The sequence below is a fragment of the Nestor notabilis genome, unplaced genomic scaffold (assembly GCF_000696875.1).
Source record: "Nestor notabilis isolate BGI_N333 unplaced genomic scaffold, ASM69687v1 scaffold23132, whole genome shotgun sequence".
Taxonomy (NCBI): Eukaryota; Metazoa; Chordata; class Aves; order Psittaciformes; family Psittacidae; genus Nestor; species Nestor notabilis.
Genome location: NW_009917317.1, coordinates 54,750 through 70,659, shown reverse-complemented (window position 1 = coordinate 70,659; position 15,910 = coordinate 54,750). Strand labels below are relative to the sequence as shown.

The window sequence follows — 15,910 nt, the reverse complement described above, 5'->3', positions numbered from 1 at the left end:
GCAGCATTCTGGCCACCCAGCCTGGCAGCAGTTTACCAACCCGCAGCTTCTCTTCCTGCCGCTCCAGGAAAGAAATCCGTCCACTTGCTAAGCAAGTGAATAGGTAAACTTTTAATTAATGTGCTGGGAAGCTGCCCAAGAGGAGAGTCCCAGGTCAGGACAGGCTGTTGGTGTACTGTGATCCTCACCTGGTGGCTGTTAAGGAGCTGCTTCAGCCCAGGTGTGTTGACCAGTGGTGGGCAGCCAGGTATGCAGCTTGTGTTTGCAGGAGGTGAACTCCTTTCCTTTGGAGCTGGGGAGGGGAAGGGCAGCGTGGCCCTGGGATGCTCCTGGGATAACTGGCTTGTTGGGCTCTACAAAGTGGTTGCAGTGCTGGAGGTGATGCTGAACGTTCTGATCTGTTTCCCCTTGTGCCCCCAGCTTATGGTCATTAGAGCTGCTCCCTGCGATGGCCACAGAGGTTATGCTGATCTGTCCAGTCTCAGACTTGAAGGGTCTTGTTGTGTTCAGAGCCTCTTTACCCGGAATTTGCAAAAAGGACACTGATTTTGATCAGTTTGGTCTGGTTTTACCTGAGCTGACCTCACCTGTCCCTTTTCTCTCTGTTTCTGGATGGATGCATTTGACATCCAGCACTTGGACATTCCCGAGAATTTATAAGATGGAGGTCCTGCCCTTGTAGTCCCCTCTCATTCACTGTGGTTAATGCTGCTCTTCTCTCCAGGATGGCCATGGCTGTGTCAGAGGAGGACGTGTCTGTGGCTACCTCATTTTTGTGGATAAGATGCAGCCTTGAGCTGGCTGCTGAGATGTGAAGGGACAGTGCTGCTGGGAGCTCCTGAATATGGATGGGTTTATTGATCTGTAGGAATGCGGGTAGCACTGAAGGAGCATCCAAGGCTTTGGCAGGAGGAAGAGCTGCTGCCACATCAATGGGAGACTAAGCTGGTGCTCTCTGGAGGTGCTGGAGGTTGTGGAGAGCTGCGGTGATGTGATCTGGCAGCTGGAACTGCTTCGTCTAGCAGGTTTTTTGAGGGGTGTGTGTGTCTCAGAGGGCTGGGAATGGGCCAGGGAGCTGTGGCAGCTGACGTGGGAGGATGAGAGAAGGATCCAACGTCTCCTGGGAAAGAAAGAGCTGACCTGGTTGTTTTCATGCTCCCCAGGATCGTGGCCTGCCTGGCAAACTGGAGCCCGTGTCGCCCGTGAGCCCTGCTCACCCTGATGCCGAGCTGGACCTGCTGCCTGCCCGGCTCTCCAAGGAGGAGCTCATTCAGAACATGGACCGCGTGGACCGCGAGATCACCATGGTGGAGCAGCAGATCTCCAAGCTGAAGAAGAAGCAGGTAAGAGGCTGTGGGCTGGAGGGGAGCACACATCCTCACTTCTGTGTGCTGCCTTACACCCCGTCCTGGCCCAGCCATGTCCACAGAGGGGAAGTGGCAGTGCCACCACGATGCTCTGTGTCCACGCTCCCTGTCATGACGTGGGCAGTTGCTCCTGTGCCAGCAGTCTGGAGCTGGTAGCTGCAAGACAAGGGAGCTTTGGAAACCCAGCTTGTGGGCTCTTTTGCATGTCAGAGTGCCTTAAAGGGAGAAAAATCTGTCCTCAGTTACTTGCCCACAGGCATGCACCAGTCAGTGGCAGAGCTGGAAGTGCAGCCTGGGTTGCCCCAGTTGTCTGTACAGCACAGTGTTAGCACAAGGTCTTATCTTTCTCCTTTCCAGCAATTGTCTCTTCCTCAGTGCTGTTGCTGCCACTATTGTAGTATTGGGCTGTTTAAAACATTGTGGCAATGGCCTAATGGCCCTTCCTGCATCCAGTCCCCTACTCCAGGGCTTTGCAGCTTTGCAGCCATGAGCAGCGTCTGATCCAGCTCCAGTCAGGGCTGTGCCTGAGCCAGGGATTTGAGTCTGATCTCCTCAGTGGTGCTTTACCCCAGCACAGGAGCACTCCCCAGCAGAAGGATCGCCTGCTCGATGTTGGCATGTGTACAATTACCATAAACCCATTAAGGGATTAATATAACAAAACCTTGGGGGGACATCTGTGAAAAACCCACAGACTTAAAGGCTTTCACTTCCTAAAGCACATCACTTCTCTCTGCCTCTCTCTCACTGGCTCTTTTATTGCCTTTACTTGGGGCCAGTTCCTAAACTCCCTGATGGCTGAATGGCCTGTCTCAAGGGGTGTGCAGTGGGAATTGGGGAATGGAGCAAAACCTCTACTTGGGCTGTTGGATAGGGCATCCTTGAGGATGAGCATGCAGTTGACCTTCCTCCCCATCAGATCTGTATTTTCCCATAGCAGATACTATCCCTTTCTTTCCTGCAAGACAAGCAGGATGGTTTGGGTTTGTTTTCAAACAATACTGTTTAATTAACATGAAGGACCTTTTTTTGGAGTTGCTTTTTATCTGCAGAGGTATCAGTGTGCTTGGGGAGAGGGAGCCAAGAGTGGGCAGAAGCAGCTGTGCTGGGGATGCGAGGGAAGCAGCCGTGTGTGCCAGCTTTCAGGGGCCAGAGGAACATCTGGAGTGTTGGAAACCACAGCGGTTCCTTTTGTTGGGTTTAGTGGGAGCTGGGAGAAGCCAGCCCTTCCCCTCTCCCTCCTAGGAAGCTTGGACACTGGTGCCCTGTCTCACCTGGCAGTCTGGCTGCTGATCCATGTTTTTAACTCACATTTGAGGATGGGGGTGCAAACCATGGTCATTTCCCACTCTGGAGAGGCACTTCCAGAGTGGGATGTGTTGCTGGCATGGCAGTGAAGGTCCCTCTCATGGCAGCCAGGAGGACTGACAGCTCTGCCAATCCACTGCCTGACTTCAGAGATGCTGAGGAGCTGCTGTTGATGCTGACGGGAGCAGCATATGCTCCTTGCCATTAAAATGAAGCTGTCCTTCCGTAAGGAAATGGGATTTTTATTGTTGGCTGCTTTGGTTGCTTTATTTCTTCCTTCTGAATGAATTTTATGATCCTTCCTCCCCACAAAAATGCTCTGCTGAGTGGGGAAGGAGGTGAAAGTGGCTGTTGGCAGGAAAAGCATCCCCTCCCTCTTTTTGGCACATGGTGGCAAAGTCATTTGGTAGCAAATCCCACCCCCCAGCGTGGGCTCCTCTCCCCTCCAGCAGGATCCTTCCCCAGCCCAGGGCCGGCACATCTGGGAAGAAGCATTTTTTAGGGGGGAAATGGGTGTTGTTCCTGTCTGAGATACTCCAGGAACGTTTTGTCCATCTGTGCATCTGAGCTGTCAGTGCAGGAGAAAGACGAGCGAGGGAAAGCAATCAGCCTGGAACAGAGACTGCTCCTGCAGGAGCAGGGGAGGTATCGTACGCAGCCGGAATATCCTAATGCTTTTCCCCTCTGTCTCTGGGAGGCCTTCTCAGGGTAATTAAATACATTTGTATGGAAAAATATAAATCCCAACCAGCCCAAATCCACCGTTTCTCTCTGGTTGTTCCAGACATGGCAGGGAAGGCTCTGCCTGGACTTTTTGCAAGAAGCAAACGTCTCTCCAGCAAGTTGAGAAACCGTCCCCAAGCCCTGCGCACCTCTGGCAGAAGGCTCCTCCACCAGCCATCCCCCGCTCATTCATGCACCATATGCGCTTAAATCTCTTGCTGAGTCCTTCTCCCTCTCTTCTTGACAGGGAAGGATAATCCTTATGCATTTATTCCTGGCAGCAGTACTGGGGATCTGAAGGAGAAAGAAACTGCTGGGCTGTTCTCTGCAGTGGTGCCTCAGCCTCCCTGGGCGCAGAGCTCGGCATAGGGCTCTCCGGGAGTACAACACTCCCACCTGGTGATGGAGGTGGAGCCACATGGGTGGAAGAGCTCCAGGGTGTCCCCTTCCATCTATCTCCTGGCTGAGTTTCCTCTGTTCTCCCCTTGGCTCTTTGCAAGGGGTTTTTGGAGATGCCCTGTGGCTGGAAGCCCTCTCCTCTCCCCTGGACTGAAGCGTCTTGGTACCCAGGTACCACACAAGGCAACGTGGCAACTTGGGGGTGTGTGTAATGACCTTGGCTTCATCAGGCAGGTCCTGGGAGTTGGTACATTTGGGGATGGGGTCTTCCTGCAATGGTCACCTACCACTTGCCAGCGCTGCAGGATCCAGTGGCCCCTCTGTAGCGTGTGGTCCAGCCAAAGGGACTCTTTGCTGGAGAGGGCACCTCCTCCACTTGGAGATGGGTTGGCTTGTGGATGCTGTAGGAGCCAGGGCTGTGGCTAATGATGGCATCTTGCATCCCTTCAGCATTGCTGCATTGACTTTCACTTGAGGAGAGAGGAGGCTTTTGGGCAGGCACTGCTAGGAGTGGGGAGGGAGAGCGTGTGGAGCTGTCAAGACTCATCTCTCATCCTGCTTCTCTCCTGTAAAGGTCACAGTCCCAGCCTAGCTTTTGTGGCAGACCTTTAAGAAACGCATTTTGTCCGTGTCTGGGAACCCTGACCTATCTTCCTTTGCCATTCCCCACAGCTCCGTGGGGTAACTGTCATGGGCTGAACCTGCTGCGGTCAGGTGTGCTGCCTGCAGACCCTGCCTGCATCCTTCCCTCTGGCATCCCCCCTTCAATAACCACACAGTGTTACGCCACAGAGAGTAGAGTTTAATTCTCTACTGTATTTCAGCTATAATTAGATTTGTATTTTTTCTTTTAACGAGCTGCTTTTAATGAGCCTGCACTTACTGGCAAACTTTCATTTCCTGATACATCATCAAACCCTCTTGTCTGAAATCACTTACGACACACCGGCCGCTTTGCAGGATTTTTGTGGGTTTCAGAACAATGTAGCCAAGATTCTGCCATACTCTTTTTTTTTTACCCAAATATTTCCCCCAAGGGAAGCAGAAGATTTGACAGATCCCTTTTGGTGGCTCTGTCTTTGGAATTTATCACGTGGGAGCAAGGCTGTGTGATGGAGATGCCTTAGGACACCGAGCAAGAGCAGGCAGGTGCCTGGAAGTGCTGTTTTTGCACTGGGGCTGATGCTGAGAACTGCTTTGGAGCCTGTGGTTTCACCTGTGGCTTCTGAAGAGCTCTTGTCCCCTTTGCACAGGGCTGTGATTTGGGCCATGTGAGAAAACAGCCATGATTGAGAAGAGAAGGGAGCTTTGGGGCTTGGTTGGAGTCTTTCATGTGCTGTGGTGGTGTGGCTCTTCATGGGCAGAAAGGGATGGAGACCTGCAAAGCTCAGGGAGTTTAATCCCTTTCCAGAGTGCAGATGGTCCAAGCTGGCTGTTTTCTGGCCATCCTCACACAGGCTGGAGTACCCTCGAGGTTAAGACCCCAAGGTGGGTATGCTGATGCCAGCATGCAGAGCCCAGGCTGTCCTGCCTGTGCCAGAGCCCACTCCCCAGTCTGGCTGGGCATGGTGGTGGTTTGGCTATATTTCATTGTTCCCTTTGCTGCTGCTTTTTCCTGTATGGGAAAAGATGACCACCTGTGGGAAGGTGGAGCATAACAGGAGACCACAGCATGGGGTTGCTTTATCCGTTGAAACACATTTAATTTAAGGGGTGTGAGTTTTCTCAGCCAAGCCAGTAGACTTATCTGGTGCTTGAGTGTTCTCTTGGACCACATCCCACACCCCTAGTGCCGTCAAACAGGAGTAGAGATGATCTGAAGGAGGAATAGATACCCACCTTCTTGTTGGACCACCAGACACTGCTGTCTCCGGTAGGACAGTGCCGTGCTCACCTCTGCTGCGAGGCGATTGCTCTCAGTCCCAGCTGCATTTTCTTCCTAGTACAAGACTTGTTTTTTTCCCCCCTTGCTTCACCAGAGGCTGCTTTAGCTGCAGGGAAACAACCCACAAAGATGTGGAGACTGGGAGCTGAGCAGTGAGAAAACCAGAGGCGGTTTTGAGAGCCGCTGCCTCTTTTGCCCCACAGCTGCCGTGCGCAGCCTGCACGCTCCCTCCTCGCATGGAGCCGGGAGCAATCTCGCATTTCCTCTTCTGGATGAGGAGTTCCTCAGACTTACTGGAAGGGCTCAGATGTCTTCTCCTGCTCGCACCCGCTGGGAGAGATGGAGACGCAGGTTGTACGTCAGATACACCCGCAGACCGCCGTGATGCTCAAAAGTGGTTTCTTGGCTCTGCTCCTTTATCATTAAAGTTTGCCATGGCCTGAGCAGCTCACATTAAACAGTCGGTGATCTCCGAAAGTGCATATGTGAAACTGAAAGAGGGGAGATTTGGATTAGACATTACGAAAAGGTTCTATGCTATAAGGTTGATGAGGTGCTGGCACAGGGTGCCCAGAGAAGCTGCGGCTGCCCCATCCCTGGCCCTGTTCAAAACCCGAGTGGACACAGGGGCTTGGAGCAACCTGCTCTAGTGGAAGGTGTCCCTGCCCGGGGCAGGGGGTTGGAACTGGATGAGCTTTAAGGTCCCTTCCAGTGCAAACCATTCTATATGGACATGCTGCCTTCTGCTTTCCAAGGGGGTAGGTAGCCCTGCCTGTGGTGGAGATGTGGTGGACATGCTCGTGGAGCAGCTCATGGGCTCCTGGATGTTTCTGCTGTGAGGAGGAGTGAAGCCTGGGATGAGACACACCTTGGGTTGCATTGTCATAGCAGAGGCAGACACATGGAGCTGAAGGGGTGTATTTTTTGCTGCTGCTACACCTCAGAGCCCAGATACCATGAAATGTGGAGCTGTGGCAACGCGGTGAAGACAATAAGAAAGCAGAAGAGCCAACAAAACAAGCTTCTCAACACTGCTTTCTTTGAGGGCGGCTCACCCACATGGTGGCCATCCACACCTACTGGGCTTGATCTGTTTGGAGCCTGGACTTAGGTGGTGGTTTCTGCTCAGGACAGCATGTTCTGTATGAGAGGAGGAGACAAGTCTTAAAGCCACCTGATACTGGAAGGTGGCTCGTGCTGCAGGTCTTCCTGCGCCTGTTGGGACAGCCAGAGTTACACAGTGTGTTCATGGCTGCAGGCATTTGCAACCTGAGTTCTTGGGCTGTCTTGGTGACCCATGTCTGAGCACCGTGCTGTCTCTGCAGGGAGTCCTATAGCTGTTTCTTGCCCTCTTGGGCACTCTGCATCTCTCACCTTGGCTGGGAGGGCTGCCACATGCCCTATCTGGCCAGCTCTGAGCAGAGATGTGAGGAGTCACGGTGTTACTGCTGCTCTGCTGTAGTTACTGGCTCATTTGGCTGCACACTGCAGCCGGTGCACAAGTCATTTAATCAAGAACAGTCATCCCAGGGCGTCTCCTCTAACCACAGCATCACAGGATAGATCTGAAGGTGGAGAGCAGCCTTGCTCCTCACCCCTCCCTCCCTACAGCACAGTGGCAGCTTCAGGGGCAGGTAGCAGCAGGGAGCCAGGCTGGAGCTGTGGTTCCCTTAAAGGGTTTCCAGTAAAACCATTTCTAGCCTCGAGCCCTTTCCAGGAGGCTGCTTCAAGGCAGGTCCTCATCCTCCATGCCCAAAAAGCACTGACCCAGCAGCTCAGGGCCTGGTGGCCGGGACAGGGAGCGCTGCGCCTGCGTGGCAGGGGAGGTCGGGCAGCTCTCCTCCCTCTCCCCATCCCTCTGTGTCTCGCAGGAAGCCTCCTGCCATGGCGGTTTCTGCCTCGGCACCGCAGAGAGTCGCGTGTGGACGGGGCCGGCTGCGTTTCTCACTGTGACTCACCCTCCTCCTCCCCCTTCTCCTTCCACAGCAACAGTTGGAGGAAGAAGCAGCCAAACCACCAGAGCCTGAAAAACCCATCTCCCCGCCTCCTATCGAGTCCAAACATCGCAGCTTGGTGCAGATCATCTACGACGAGAACAGGGTGAGTCTGGAAACCGTGAAAGTACAGACGTGCGATGGTGCCGTGACACCCGGCTGGGGACGGGGAGGTTGGTAAAGGGTGGATGGGGGATTCCCCTGGGCAAGACCCCTGTGGGAGGTGGATAGATGGAGCCCTGTTGGGGATGGTGACGACAGAGGGCTGAGAAGCTCGCTCTGCCTTGTGGCTTGAGCACAGTTGTCTTCTGAAGAACCTGCCTGGGGGGTTTCCTGTGATCAGCATTAGATTTGAAGCATTCAGGAGATGCTTCAGAGCCCTATCTGTTAAATTGCTGCTTTCATCCTTCCCCCTGGTAGAGAACCTGGTAGAAAGCTGCCTCAAAGCATGGGCTTTGGCGTGGTGGGGTGAGCTGCATGGATGGAGGGGGGCATCCGTGATGCTCCAATGCTGGCAGGCCAGCTACAAGCTTTCCTGGCTGCCCCTGAGCCCTCCAGGCTGGAGCAGAAATGACATGGATCCATCCAGGGCTGGGTTTGTGGATGTTTGATGCTGTAAACAGCATTAGCAAAGGTCAGTCTGGCATCCCTGGCTCTGGATCTCTACCTTGACCACTCATTTGTTGCACTCAGCCGTTGCCTGTAATAGCAGCCTGAGGAGACAGGAATTTTGCTGTGTGCTTTGGAGCGATGGTGGGAAATTGGGCCCTTTGGTAGATAATCAAGCATATTCATTTTCATTTAGGTGTTGGATAAAAAGGATGATTTTGCATAAAAGGAAAACTACCAGTCACTAATTACTCTGAATTGCGAGGCCTGCGATTTTACTGGGAGCTGCAGAAATCCAGGTGCCCAACTCCTAAAAAGAAAACAAAATTGCATACCCTGCGCTCCCAGGCAGTGCAATTTTCCCAGTTTTCCTTGTTCCATCTGCTTCTCTTCATGAGCAATAGGAGACCCAATGCCAGCACGGTCTGTTGTGCAAGGGGGTGAAGACTGAGGTCAATATGTTTGAAGCATCAGCAAGTCCTGGCTGGTGGTAGCTTTGTAGACATTGGGCTTTGGGGGCAGTGATGGGTTCTCCCCATGCACCACCAAGTGCTCCCTCCAGGGGTCCTGGGCTAGATGGCTTGTGCCTCCTGTGCAAGGGGTTAGGGTCAAAAAAAGGAGGTCTCAAACATTTTTATTCCTATTCACTTGAGCCCTGTCCTGCTTGGACACTCTTGTGTACCTGGACCACGTCAGAAGGTTCTGCATTTCTCCTTGGAAGTGCATGGCCGTAATACGTGGGACCTGTCACATGCAGTGCTCAGAGATGGTGGCATCATTTGTCAGCATGTCTGACTTCATTCCGAGTTCTGCTGATCCTCAAAGCCAGTCTGGTACCAGGACTTTGCTATCAACCTTTGCAACAGGGTGCACTTGTTCCAGGTTGGTGCTCAGCAAGGGAAGGTCACGTCTGACACCAAATGTCTGCATAATTTCCAGTCTGGCTCCGTGTTCATGTCTGGATTCACCTGGGATGGGTGAATGATGGCTCTTCCCCTGTTCTTGGAAAGTCCCCTTGCGAGTAGCATGTAAGCAAGCCCTGCTGTGGGTACGGGACTCAAACCAAACAACCCTTCCCCTTCTGTTTGATAGAAACCATAGCAGGCTGGAGGGAAGTTCTTCCTTTGAAGATGACACAGACAATGCAGACTCGACAGATCCTTGCTGGCCAATTGTAATGGCTGAGGCTTGGTGGTGTAGGACCCTTTTAAGTACCACAGCAGGGAGATGCCGACCTGTGGGCTGCAAGGGGCAGGGTGTGCTGAGCCTTGCTGACAACACTGCCTTTGTTGTGGTTCCAGTAACAAAGGTGAGATCCAGGATGCAATTATCCTTCTAAAGGCCATCCACAGGCTCAGCTTAGAGCCTCTCACCTCCCTTCGATACATTTGGGATGGCTTTTGGTGGTGACTGCTCTCCCCCTTGGGGCCAGGAGGAGGAAAGCTGGAAAAGGAAAGGACGAGGGAGCAGCATCAGTTAGGATCATGGGTGGAAGAGAGTGGCTGGTGCTTGGACATTAGGTTGCTTTGGGTGAGTTTGGTGGCAGCAGACCCTCGGGGCATACCCAGCAATCTGTCAGACATGGGGAGAGCCCCAGGCATGCTTGTGCTGAGCTGTGGCCTTGCTGCAGCTTAACACTTAATTGCAAGGTGAGTCGGTAGGAGCAAAGGGCCTTGAGCCAGACAAAGATGCATTGATCTAGAGTGGGGAAGGTCCCTGAGCCAAATTTAAAGCCTTTCAGCCTCTTCTGTGCTGCGGCAGAGCAGTGGAGTTGGCTGCCTCGAGGTCTGCTTGCAGGAGAAGCAGCTCTGATGGCTGAGCCAGGGCTCCAGCCTGCGCACAGAGGGAAGAGCATCCCGATTTACTCGCCTCGCTCAGCTTGTGGCTTGCTTGAGGGAGGCAGCACGGTAAGAGATGCAAATGAAAAGAGGATATTCAGGCCTTGGGAAGAAGCACCCCAGAAGAGCTGGCAGAGCCTGAACTGATCTCTGAAGAGCAATGCTGTGGAAGGGGCAGGAAGCCAGCCCTTGTGCCGGTCCCAGAGCAGGTGGGAGGTGGTGGTGCGCTTCGTGGAAGGGCTGTCGCCTGGCTCTGGTTGAGTTCCTCATGAACCACGGGTCTGTGCTTCCCTGAGCACACGGGTGCTGCCGTGCCCATTCCCACCGCTCCTGCCAGGCTGTGCCGGAGCCGCACACTGTGTGCAGTTATACCCCGAACAAAGGAGACGCCAAAAACAGGCCCTGGGAGAGGAGAGGTTACGTGAGGACAGAGCAGCTCGGAACGCCGGAAAATCGAGTTAGCCAGCCATTCTGTGACCTACTTTCCTTTTGGATGGCTGTGGCTGTGCAGGGGTGAATGGCTTCTAATTTTAGCTTATGGTTCATCAGGAAGTCTATACATTCTTCCCACCGCTGTACTGCGGAGGGATGAGGGGTTGGGATGCAGGTCGGTGCCGGCTTGGATCCCATTTTCTCCCAAGTTCAGGTTCGCTGATGCTTAACGCCCATCACTCTGCTTTTCCCTCTTGTGACCTACTTAACACCTACGATACAAAAAGTTCCTTGGCATCGGAGAGGATAATTGTGGGAAACGTGACCTGTAATCCTCTCTTGCTACACTCTGCTGGACAAGTAATTGATTTCTGGGGAAAGAGAGTTGCCTGTACAGACTGTGCTGGGGAAGAGTGGAGAGAGGTTGCAGTGAAATCCTGCACTGTGAGGCTGTGGTTGCATTTGGGAATATTTTAGGAGCCTTGGATTATAGAGAGGTAGCTGATACCCAAGATCCAGGTGCCTCCTGCCTGAAGGCAGGACTGACCAGAGCTGCTGTATCTTATCTCCAAAGATGAGCCGTGCACCCCCAAAGAAGTACCTTTTGGCAGTTGTTTGTAATAGAACACATAAAAACACACATGCATGTCTCCAAGCCAGAATTTAACTGTGAGTGCAAACTGTACCGTTTCCGAAAGGATGTATGAGAGTGGAAGTTAACATTTTTGGTACTCTCCGTAGACTAAACTGCGAAAAAACAGTGGGTAGCATTTTCGGAAGCATCCCAGTCCTGTTTTCAAAAGTGCTGTTAGTCCTTGAAGAGACGGAACGATGTTTGAAAACAGTGGTGGGTGCTAAAATCACTGAGATCAGTCAGAAAGTGCAGTGGGGAGCTGAGAGGACCGCTTTGGATGCAGGATGGGGTTACCCCATCTCCAGGAGCTGGGTGCTGGCATGGTGGTGCAGAGCTGCCCGGGGAGATCGGGAAGTGATGGGCATCTTGCTTGCTCTAAAGACTGACAGTGGTGCAGGTTTAATCTAAATTAAACCATGTGAGAGACCTTTAGCATCTTCCCTGTGGGGGGAAGCTGATCTGTGTTGGGTCAGGCACCTCTGAGATGGTATCTGTGTGGCTCAGCATCTGCACAGGCTTTAATTTGCCCCTCTGGGATGTGTTATTGTATCGAGAGAATTCAGGTTTCTTCCACCTCAAATCCCCATAACCAGGGCAGATCATCTGTGTATATTTTTAGCTGTGTCTTTATTCCCCTGGGCCATTCACGGGATTCCTTACATCCATCTTCTCTTGAAATTGATTGAGCGTACCTGGGCTTGCAGATGTTTTTGTGCTTAAAATGGAAATTTCCAGGTCCCTTACTAAGTATGGGGAGGAGGGCAGCGTTCCCATTGCTCCAAATCCCTCCCCATGCTTTTCCTGGGATGCTGGGCGGGCTGAGTTCTCTTTGTTAGCGTGTCCTGGAGGAAGCTGCACTGCGGCATCCCTGGTCATGCCAGCAGCCCACCTTGACTTGGCTGGGTGAATTCTCCTCCGTGTCCCCTGCATGCCCAAAATCACCATCAGCTACCATGCACGTGTGCATATAGACGTGATGGTGCCTTCTGTTTGACCACTGTGACAATGTAAAGCCTGCATGTTCCATCTCCATCTCCATGTCTGGGTGGTTGAAGGCTCTCTGCAGACCTGCTGTGCATCAGAGCCAGGCAGGATTCCCACTCAGAGACAAGGAGATGAAAAGCAGCCTCCGTCCTTGTGTCAGACCTGTCCCTGCAAACCAGTACACGTCAGCCTTCCTCTGAAACACTGAGCTCATTTATAGGAGTGGGAGAGGTCGCGTCAGGACATGGTGTGACTTCACCCTCCACCACCGTGCCAGGGAGGGGATGTTGTGTGCTGTGACCCACCGCAGTGTGGCGAGGGCTGGGACGGGTCCCCCTGTGTCGCCCCTGCGTGCTTGCAGCCACGCCAGCCCATCCCTGCTCCGCTGTCAGCCCTCTGTAAAACTGGGTTTGATGCAGTGCAGGCAGGGGAAGCCGGCAGCAGCGTCTGTCTCACTCTTGGGATTGAGTTGGTGGAAATCAATAAGATTAAATTTTAATTCGTTTTCTGTCTCGGTGCTTGTTCCTTCAAAAGGGCACAGCTATCTATCTCTAAACTCAGCAGTATGCTGGAAAATTGGGATTCAAAGGATTGTTTTGAACTTTTTCCACCCCCTGCTGCTGTTGTGTCTGTGCGGAGCGTGTTCCCAGCTATCCATTTTACCCTCCTCACATACCTTCATAAAGCATTAATGCCCCATCCATAAATAAGAGAATAAATAAATGAACACTTTTAGCATTGCAAAGTATAATCTAGCCGTTAACTACTCAAAGGCACTGAGCGTGACTCAGATCCCATGGGGATTTAATGTCTGTATAACTCTGATTTTCTATGAACTCCTGATTTACATTAGAAAGGGAAGAATCAGGCCTGCACCGTCAGCACGGAGCTGGTGCAGTAAATAAAACCTTATCAGTAGAACTGCTTTTGAGCTTTGAATGTGCAGGGATTTTTTTTCATATCCTATTTTATGTGGCAGTCGGGGTGGGGGCACTTTGTATGTGGCTGCTGAAAGGGCCTTGTTCATTTTGCTTTTGTTTCTAGTAAGTTTTATTCCAGGGTTGCCCTGTCTTGGCACACCTTCCACTAGAGCAGGTTGCTCCAAGCCCCTGTGTCCAACCTGGCCTTGAACACTGCCAGGGATGGGGCAGCCGCAGCTTCTCTGAGCATGGAGTACGAGCAAGCCTCTGACCAATGATGCTCAGAGACGCTTGGGTTCAAGGAGAGCTCAGGGCAGGACACGTATCCTTGGGCTCCCATGGCTGGGTTAGGAGCACCAATGGTAGCCATCCCTGCCTGCTGTGGGAGCTGGGGAGGGAAGAGCATTGCTTTCCCTTCCCACGGCACTGGGGCTTGTCCCACCTGCTCTGTGGGCAAGGCAGCAAATTGCTGGGGTGGTTTGGCTGTTGGAGAGAGGATGCTGAGGCTTAAAGGGGAAAGAATTAGTATCTGTGCTCCTAGGAATGAAAACTTTTCCCCATGGAACCAGCACAGCCAGGTTTTGTGGTTTGGTCCCAGCAGATCTTGGCACAGATGCAGGGCCTTTGCATCCCCTCAGATTGTTTGCTTTATGCCTTGTGTAGAAAGGTGTCTCGCCTGAGGGTTTCCATGATTTCTGCTGACTTCAGCCACACTCCTCCTGGATTTTAGCTGCCTCTTTGCCACACCATTCCTGCGGCTCTGCCTCTCCCTGGGACATCATGCTGCCGGGACAGGAATTTTCCCAGCGCTGAAGGGAAGGGCTGTCGAAGGGTTTTGCTTATGCCCATGCAGGACATGTCTGATCCCAAATAGAAACCCTTCCACTCCCCAGCGCTGCTGCCTACGGGCTGCTATAAATAACCCCGGGAGCACGGTTCAGCTGCAGCAGCTTTGTGCTGCATGGAGCCATGGCTGGAGTCGGGCCAAGAAAATGCCGCCTCCTAATTTCAGATCCGCTTTCTCAAAATAACTCCTGTGTTTCCTACTCTTCCATTTTTAAACTTGGCTTTAAGAAGAGCCCACGCAAAATCCCAGCCTCTCCCTCCTCTGGTTTCGGATGCTCTGCTGCCTCGTGGGGTCGGCTCGTCATCCCCGCGGGAGCTCGCATGGCCGGGAAGTTGCTCTCCTGCCCGCTTCCCCCTCCCCAGCCTATTTTAAGTTTCTTCAAAGGAAAAACAAGGGGCTGGAGTTTGCTTTGGAAGCCAAATGCTTTTTAGGCGAGAATGGAGATTTTCCTAGTCTGCAGGGAGGCTTTTGTTTGTTGGCGAAGATCTCTTTAGCTGCAGGCCTGTTGGAGGAGCATGAGATGGGGTAAGAGCGCGGTCTGCCTGCCCGTGTCCCTGCCTGTGCCCCTGCCCATGGGGAGGGAGGTTCTTTAGGGGTAGCTGCTGCTGCCTGCCACATCTGCAGGTCTGCTTTTGCATCTGTGGGCCCTGCAGGGACACAGGTAAGTGTTTGTGTTTCAGCCTCACCTCTCGAGGGACCTTGATCCCTCTGAAAATGGAGGATTGGATGTGGTTCTGGGCAGCCTGACCTAATTGAAGATGTCCCTGCTCATTGCAGGGGGTTTGGACTAGATGACCTTTGAAGGTCCCTTTCAACCCAAACTATTATATGACTCTATGACTGATATGTGAGGGGCTTCGCCTCTTCATCTGAGTCGTGCTTAAACATGCTTCAGAGGAGGTGACTGAGCCCTTGGAAGTGCCCTGGGTTTGCTCATGCTTGTGCCAGACCCAGAGCCGCTCCACTAGAGCAAAGTGGCTCTGATGTAAATGGGAGCAAAACTCAGCCCCAGGGCTTCAGTCCCTCTGCAAACGCTGCTGCTCCCAGTGCTGTAGCAGTATTCCAGGACTCTGTGTGGTATCGGGAAAAGGGGTCATTAGCTGCTTGCTCTGGAGCTGCAGAGGGATTATAAGACTGGTGGGGTTCTTCATGCATCTCACCAGAAGTAATGTCTTAAGTTTGCTTCCCCGTGCATCTATTCCTGTTAAATAACAGGGCATTGCAGGCATGGGTGGGATTATTCAGCAGGTGTAGGATGAACCCTCTGATTTCCTTCTGCAGGGTCAATCACCAAACGTACTTGTAGTGAAATCAGGTCCTAGGATTGTACTTGTAGGAACCAGGTCCTAGGTGGCTGTGCCTTTGGAAAGGAAAGGATTTAACAGGGCAGCCAGTGGTCTTCAGCAAAGGTCCTGAGGGTGCCCTTGCACCTGAACAGTTTGAGGTTTGCCTGACTTCTCCGATCAGGCTTCTGGCTCACAGGGTCCCCTCTGTCTGTCTGTTCTTCGGGATGAGCCCCAGCCTGGTGGGAACCTTCTGCTGGGTGTTGATGTGTCCTTCCCAATTCAGCCACCAGCTCTCACCTCGGTCTGTGTGGCCTTTCAGACAGCTTATTACGGTTCTGCTATGATCTGATAAATGCAGCAAGGAGCATCGGCAATTACAGTGGGTGTCAAGTGTTAATTGGGCAGCTTTCAAGATAGAGGCATTTCTTTGTGTACGTACAAAGATATGACGTGCTCAGAATAGCTTCTCCTCCTGATCTTCCATTCGGGAGACGTGTATATTACAGTTGGTTAATGCAAGACAAATTGTCATTCTTCTTGATTCGCCACATGTTCTGCCTGTGGTGATTTGCCTCCGGGTTGTCTCATTAAGTTGTCTAAACATGGCAAATGCAGCAGCTGAACATACTCAGCTTCTTCTTGAAGTTAATCGCATTGTACACATGGACCTGCAGCAGCAGCAGC

General features: G+C 52.5%; 1 protein-coding gene across 1 annotated transcript in view; it reads left to right on the top strand.

The window, feature by feature from the left end:
* Window positions 1-1,163: 1,163 nt before the first annotated feature.
* LOC104401566 (nuclear receptor corepressor 2-like) overlaps window positions 1,164-15,910 on the top strand; it is a gene marked incomplete at both ends in the record, with an annotated part of 64,107 nt that continues 49,360 nt past the window's right edge. The window contains 2 exons of the mRNA XM_010009173.1: window positions 1,164-1,343; window positions 7,669-7,782. Of these exons, the coding sequence (XP_010007475.1) occupies window positions 1,164-1,343; window positions 7,669-7,782 (294 nt within the window). The remainder of the gene's footprint in view (window positions 1,344-7,668; window positions 7,783-15,910) is intronic.